The following is a 7,984-nucleotide window of genomic DNA, read 5'->3' on the forward strand; positions in this document are numbered from 1 at the left end:
TATGTATATAAAACACATAATTATTTGTATTATAAATATTAATAATTTTTCTTTATTTTTTAAATTATTTATAAAAATATTTTATATTCTGTTTACCAATATATTCAACTCCACTCCATTGAATGATGTTCATTGCTTCGTTTCCATAGTAGAACCATGATAAATATTTTACCCAGTCAAAATAAATGGGTATCGTCCTTAAAAAGTAAAACATGCCTTTTAGAAACGTATATAATGTATAAATTAATAAAAATATTATAATTTCTTACTCTATATTCAATAAAAATCCTCCAAATAGCATGAGAGGTATAATCATTGGTGGTCCGATAGATAGAGCCATACTTATAGAAGTGCTACAACTCGATATCATGTAACCTTAGAAGGTGGGAAAAAATTAATTTTATTAATTACTATTAAAAATTAACATAAAATTCTACGTTAAAATGACTTTATTTTTCATTCTTAAAATGTCACATTTTTGTCTAATATTTTACTTTAAAATTTGACAAATTTAGGTTAAAGATATCATTTTTATCTACCAAAATAGGATGCTATTTTTTGCTATATAAGACGAGAAAGAGTATGATTAACATCCATTTATCTTCATTGTATTCCAAAAAGAATCATTCTAATAGTTGCTGTAAAAAGTAATGTAATTTTTCATTCTGCAGTAGATAATATAATAAAGATAGACTTACCAAAGGAACAGGCGGCATTCGATGCTAGAGTCACTATCCCAACACATAAAAAAAATGAAGTGACGTCTGCTCGGAGACCTAATTAAAGAAACAAAATTGAAAGGAGCAAGAAGAAGAAGGGAAAAAAAACTGTAGAAGGAGGGGGAGAAAACGATTGATTTCAATCTGGATTGTTTTTTATACACAATTGATTCGGTAAAGACAAATCTCTTAATCTAATAAGAATAAAAAATAAATAAATATATAGTTATATATACAAACACACTCACCTACCATCCAGTAAACAATTGAAGTAAACAAAGCAGGAAGAACAATAAATGTTGGAAGCTACAGAAAAGAAAATAAAAAATGTCAATGAAGTCTTAAGAAAACAAGACTCGAGAATCAGTTTTTTTCCTTCTCTCTCCCTCTTCTCTTGTTTTAGTTTGGCTTAACTTACCTCAGCTAACATTTTGCAGATAACGTAGATCCCTACACGATACATCCCATTCCAATGTTCTCTCAAGAAGACCGGTATATCAGCGCAGAAGACCTTAATATAATTAAAACATCAGAAATTTTAGATATTAACAAAAATATATAGGAGACTTTATGATTTATCGTTTGAGTAAAAACATTTCTTTAGTGTCTTATCAATATAGATCACTAGATCTACTTACATTAATAACAGCAAACATATTTTGAAAGGTCACATTCGTCAACAGGAGAAAAAGTACGCCATTTATATTCATGATACCGTCTTGATCAAGTGTTTGTTTCCAGTACATAAATCCCAAAATCAAAGCAACGATCTGGTAAAAGGGGAAGAGAAAAATATGTTTCTTATACGTTAAAATAAACAATGTTTCTATGATAAATTAACAGATGTTCTACTAAACGAAACGTCGAGTTTGACATTAATTATAGCGAAAAATCGTACGATACACGAGACATAAAAGGAAAAAATTTAATAACTCATAAATTAATTAATAGCTAGTTATCTTACAAATAATAATAAATTTGAAACATTTTTTTCTGTGGAATAAAAATAAACAAATGACAGAATTTTAATCCACCCCTCTTCAAAATAAAAGGAGAAAAAAAAATCAAGATTATATTAATTACTATTATATGTAGTCTCACAAATCAATTTAGCAAACAAATTTAACTCTAATCTCTTAACTAGAATATTGTCATTAAGCAGCTAAATTATGTTATAATTGCTATTAATTACGTTAATTCGTCAAAAGAGATTTTTCGGGGATTAAATGTTTTCAAAATTAAAGATGCAAATTAGTTTTTATTAATTAATTTCCTTAAAGAGAGAGAGCGAGAGAGAGAGGGGAAAAAATGAGAGGCAGAAAATAATCCTTAATTCTGTTTTGTAATACTAGAAAATTTAATTAAATTAATTAATTTTTTTAAAAAAAACCTTTAAAAGGTTGCCGAATGCTACAGCTTTCTACTTTTTGGTTTCTATAGTTATGTTCTTTTCTAATATAAATCTTAGATACTTTTTTCGAATGGTAAGCTACTTACTATTGTCTGAACAAATCGCATTGTTGTGAGAATCGGATTACGTCTTATACTTAAGAAAGATCTCCATATGATGACATAGAACTGAACCCACCAAGATGCTTTGTACCTTTGACAAGAAAATATTTAACTATATACAGCTCTATTTTATGTATATTAATAGACAAGAAAAAAGTGTGCAAGATTTACTTACATGCAGTTTTTTGTTACATTCTTTATCTATTAAATAAAAATTGAGAGGAAAAAATATATTATAACTTTAAATTAGATTATTAATAAAATATTAAGATACATTTTCTCTATCAAAATAAAAAAAAATGATGATTAAATTTGCAAACCTTTTCTGCGCTTTCTTTAATAACTTCTCCGTTTGTCAAAGAACGATTTCGTATATTTGCATACGATTCACAGATTTGCTTTATCAAAATAAAACGTCAAAGATTGAATTTACATTTTTATAAATATATATATTGATGATAACGAAAATTTTATTAATTTAAACTCACTTGAATTCTCCTTTTGCTATATTCTTCTTGATCAGGTAAAATTGAAAGTTCGCTTATAAAAAAGTCTGCTGGATTAAAATTTGTTGGACATTGTAACCCTAAACTATTAATAAAACACTTTTTTATAATAAGAAACTGTAAAACTTTAATATTAAAATCATTATAACATAGCGCAAAATTTAGTTAACCGTGTAGTATGTTTGTGAATACAAATCGTAAACAGAGCTTGAAATAACAGATTTTCCTTTTAAAGAATTGTTGGAAACGTGGTAAAAACAAAATTAAATGAATTGCAATTTAAGCTTTACAACGGTTAATTGTTTTTTGCGCCATCCTGCGTATTTTTAAATTACCGTTCGATACAATAGATTTATTAAAAGAGATTATATGTTACGTATATCAATATAGTGTAAACAGAAGAATTAGAAAGGATATATTTTAATAATATAAACTGAGAATTACATTATCGCTATATAAAAGCTTACTAGGTTTGTTTAATAGAGCGACGATAAGAATTACAATATCCTATTAAATATGCCTACAACATAAAAATATAATAGTATAAAAATCGCAATNTCATAAATTAATTAATAGCTAGTTATCTTACAAATAATAATAAATTTGAAACATTTTTTTCTGTGGAATAAAAATAAACAAATGACAGAATTTTAATCCACCCCTCTTCAAAATAAAAGGAGAAAAAAAAATCAAGATTATATTAATTACTATTATATGTAGTCTCACAAATCAATTTAGCAAACAAATTTAACTCTAATCTCTTAACTAGAATATTGTCATTAAGCAGCTAAATTATGTTATAATTGCTATTAATTACGTTAATTCGTCAAAAGAGATTTTTCGGGGATTAAATGTTTTCAAAATTAAAGATGCAAATTAGTTTTTATTAATTAATTTCCTTAAAGAGAGAGAGCGAGAGAGAGAGGGGAAAAAATGAGAGGCAGAAAATAATCCTTAATTCTGTTTTGTAATACTAGAAAATTTAATTAAATTAATTAATTTTTTTAAAAAAAACCTTTAAAAGGTTGCCGAATGCTACAGCTTTCTACTTTTTGGTTTCTATAGTTATGTTCTTTTCTAATATAAATCTTAGATACTTTTTTCGAATGGTAAGCTACTTACTATTGTCTGAACAAATCGCATTGTTGTGAGAATCGGATTACGTCTTATACTTAAGAAAGATCTCCATATGATGACATAGAACTGAACCCACCAAGATGCTTTGTACCTTTGACAAGAAAATATTTAACTATATACAGCTCTATTTTATGTATATTAATAGACAAGAAAAAAGTGTGCAAGATTTACTTACATGCAGTTTTTTGTTACATTCTTTATCTATTAAATAAAAATTGAGAGGAAAAAATATATTATAACTTTAAATTAGATTATTAATAAAATATTAAGATACATTTTCTCTATCAAAATAAAAAAAAATGATGATTAAATTTGCAAACCTTTTCTGCGCTTTCTTTAATAACTTCTCCGTTTGTCAAAGAACGATTTCGTATATTTGCATACGATTCACAGATTTGCTTTATCAAAATAAAACGTCAAAGATTGAATTTACATTTTTATAAATATATATATTGATGATAACGAAAATTTTATTAATTTAAACTCACTTGAATTCTCCTTTTGCTATATTCTTCTTGATCAGGTAAAATTGAAAGTTCGCTTATAAAAAAGTCTGCTGGATTAAAATTTGTTGGACATTGTAACCCTAAACTATTAATAAAACACTTTTTTATAATAAGAAACTGTAAAACTTTAATATTAAAATCATTATAACATAGCGCAAAATTTAGTTAACCGTGTAGTATGTTTGTGAATACAAATCGTAAACAGAGCTTGAAATAACAGATTTTCCTTTTAAAGAATTGTTGGAAACGTGGTAAAAACAAAATTAAATGAATTGCAATTTAAGCTTTACAACGGTTAATTGTTTTTTGCGCCATCCTGCGTATTTTTAAATTACCGTTCGATACAATAGATTTATTAAAAGAGATTATATGTTACGTATATCAATATAGTGTAAACAGAAGAATTAGAAAGGATATATTTTAATAATATAAACTGAGAATTACATTATCGCTATATAAAAGCTTACTAGGTTTGTTTAATAGAGCGACGATAAGAATTACAATATCCTATTAAATATGCCTACAACATAAAAATATAATAGTATAAGGATCGCAATTTATTACTTTAAACTACAGTAGAATCTATTTATAATATATTTAAGTCATTAATAAAAAATTCAATTATATTTTTCAAATTTTCATTATTTTATGTATATTCAATATAAAAAATATAGTAAAAATAATATAATTTTATATTATTTTTTACTATAAAACTTATCAAAGTTGGAAAGTTTTAAGCTTTATAATAAAGGTGTTTCAAGAAAATATACAACAAATATAATAAGTAATTTAACGATTAACTTAATTATAATAAATTCTCGTTAACGTGGACTTTAAATGATCATTAAATTGAATATTTATATTTTAAAAAAATATATAAATTATCGAGTGGAAACCATTGCGATGCATTATCTCGTTGGTTTGGTCAACAGCCAATTTAACTCTATCCAAAATAATGAATATTTTTGATTAACTTTGGAAGTAGAATATCCTCGTGCTCTTACGTATAAAGGTATATAAATTATTTCCAAAAATGATTAAATTACCAGAAAAAAATCCTTTGTAAATAATTTTTAATATTCTATGATAATCGCTTTAGTCTGTGTTTAACGAATGGAGGAGAAATTCTATCTGATTCTTAATTAAAAAATATAAAAATCTATATATTATTTAAGTCTTTACTACAAAAAATATTGATTTTATTTGAAATTTTTTAAAGTAGGTTTAACAAATGAAGTAGATAAACTCACAAATTTGGCCTCGGGTGAATTGCTTCTATTTTTGTAAATCCTAAACATCTGATGTAAATTTATTTAAAATTTTGCTGATAATTTTTCTTCACTAATTTTTATAATCATTTTTAAAATAGTATAATTTATTATTTATATCATTTTTTTTATTTTAAACGATAAATAATTGTATCATACAATTTTTTAATAATATATTTCTATCTTCTACGAAGGAATCTCTAGGAAAGACCGGAAATTCTATGTAGAATTAAAACTCTCCTGAATAATTATATCTAAGCTATTTTCTGTACTAATATCAGAACGTAGGCCAGACAGAGCGAGGCATCAACGAGGCAATTTGGCTCAGATTCCGGACACAGATAAACACCAAAATTTAGTAAACTTGTGTAAAAAAATACTTTACGAAAATAAAATGTTTGTTTTTCTTTGTTTTATTGGCTTTATTTATACATTTTTATAGTACAGGAGGGGAGCGAACATCACATTTGTTACTGATTCAAGACCCCATTCTATCTCTCTCAAGCTCTACTAAAACACATTAAATGATAACTTTATGCTATAAAAACCACTCAACAAAGATAAAATACTAAAAGAATATATTAATTCCGATTTTGATTAGTAATAATGCCAACTTTTAATTAATAATTTCCTCAATTCTCCATTTTTAAATATCATTTTAATTAGATTTTATTCGTGTTATGCATTCGATTGTGGAATCTAAATACGCCAACTGAATTTTGTGATAATTCAATGAAACCTTTAAGATTCTATACATTTTTAACATGGATTACGTTTTGTGTTCGTCGTATCCGGATATAAAGTAAAGAGGATTTACTGTCAAAAATTAATTTTGGACAAATAATACAAAACTTTATTCTAAAATTTAATTGATTAAATGAATTCTCCTTTGTATAATTTATAAGATTTTTGTCTTCTATAGCAAATAGTAATTGATATTGTGATTTTTTTTTCTTCTGTAATGATTAGAGGAAGAATCTTGATAGTTGCAATTTCCTTTTGTAAAATTAATGAAATTTTATAGTAAAATATTTGTTCTGGAGTGCATATTTCTTTTTCGTACGATGTATATTAGATAAATCTTTTTAGTTTAAAAAATAAGATTAATTTTAAATTAATAATTACTGTAAAACTTTTATACTTCATTAGATCTTAAATTAGTTGAAATTTTTAAAGGAAACGTTTCATTTTTACAAGAATTTAAATTAAGCTAGTTAAGTTGTTTTTATAAGTAGCGATGTTTCAACCTTAAATTATATATATTAAAAAAATACATCTAGTAGCTTTTTTTGAAAATTTAAAAATCTTTTGTGTCATTCAACACTTTTCTATACAGAATATCAAACAAAATAATCCAATAGTGACTCTGAAAGTTCAAAACAAACATATTTTGAATAATCAACACATTGAAAGTTGAAGAGCTCATTTTCAATGTTTGCACAACATACGACCTCATTTACAAAGAGAAAATGTATATTAAACATTCTAAATTTCAAATTTTCTTCTATTTACTATCTATTTAACATTTTTCTTTATTTACAATGCAAGGGAATATTACAGATTATGAAGAATTAAATGAACTTACTCTGAAAAGAAATCTAAAGCCCTAGAAGCACTACCCATAAATGCGACCTGTCCGTTAGCTAGGAATAATACTTGATCGAAAAGTGCATATACTTCCGATGATGGTTGATGTATGCTACATACGATAGTGCATCCTGCAGCAGCCATTTCTCTTAGGATACTGATAATACTCAATGCCATGAAGGTATCTAAACCAGAAGTTGGTTCGTCGCAGAATAGCAATGATGGATTGGTTAATATCTGCAGCAAGAAGTGAATATCCAAAGTAAGAACCATATAAAAAATATTTTTCTGACTATTTATAATAAAAATCGATATAATTTTACCTCAGAAGCAAAGGATAATCTCTTCATTTCTCCTCCTGATATACCTTTAATTCTGCCAGGAATTCCTATCTTTGTATTAGCGCATTTTGACAAACCTAGCTATAAAAGATGATTTTTTTAAATGTTATTTTAATTAAAATGAAATTCTTTACAAAATTTGTCAGATTATATTTTAGATTATTGAAAATTTTATTTAGACTTATCGTGATATGAAAGATGACAACAGAACTAATCAAAAGAGGAAAGTAGAAGTTTATTTAGACTGGAAAATCCGGATTATATCAACTCTCTTTAAAAAAAAATCACTTATAATCCGAAATATAACATTTATTTTGAAATATACTTCTATATTTCTAAATACAATTTAAGCTTTTCTTTTTAACTTTGGAAAAATTTGTAATTTTTACGCCTGAAATTTATTTCGGA

At 25.4% G+C, this 7,984-nt stretch overlaps 1 protein-coding gene across 1 annotated transcript in view; it reads right to left on the reverse strand.

Annotated features, from left to right (window-relative positions):
- LOC111612522 (protein white-like) overlaps nt 1-7,660 on the reverse strand; it is a gene marked incomplete at its 5' end in the record, with an annotated part of 12,218 nt that extends 4,558 nt beyond the window's left edge. Inside the window, 16 exon segments of the mRNA XM_023353754.1 lie at nt 97-197; nt 270-375; nt 699-776; nt 968-1,025; nt 1,138-1,230; nt 1,358-1,489; nt 2,217-2,322; nt 2,407-2,432; nt 2,552-2,629; nt 2,720-2,883; nt 3,835-3,965; nt 4,050-4,075; nt 4,195-4,272; nt 4,363-4,465; nt 7,234-7,472; nt 7,559-7,660. Of these exon segments, the coding sequence (XP_023209522.1) occupies nt 97-197; nt 270-375; nt 699-776; nt 968-1,025; nt 1,138-1,230; nt 1,358-1,489; nt 2,217-2,322; nt 2,407-2,432; nt 2,552-2,629; nt 2,720-2,883; nt 3,835-3,965; nt 4,050-4,075; nt 4,195-4,272; nt 4,363-4,465; nt 7,234-7,472; nt 7,559-7,660 (1,621 nt within the window).
- Nucleotides 7,661-7,984: the final 324 nt, after the last annotated feature.

This window comes from Centruroides sculpturatus, unplaced genomic scaffold, assembly GCF_000671375.1.
Source record: "Centruroides sculpturatus isolate CEXI.00-Female unplaced genomic scaffold, Cexi_2.0 scaffold1773, whole genome shotgun sequence".
NCBI classification, from domain to species: domain Eukaryota; kingdom Metazoa; phylum Arthropoda; class Arachnida; order Scorpiones; family Buthidae; genus Centruroides; species Centruroides sculpturatus.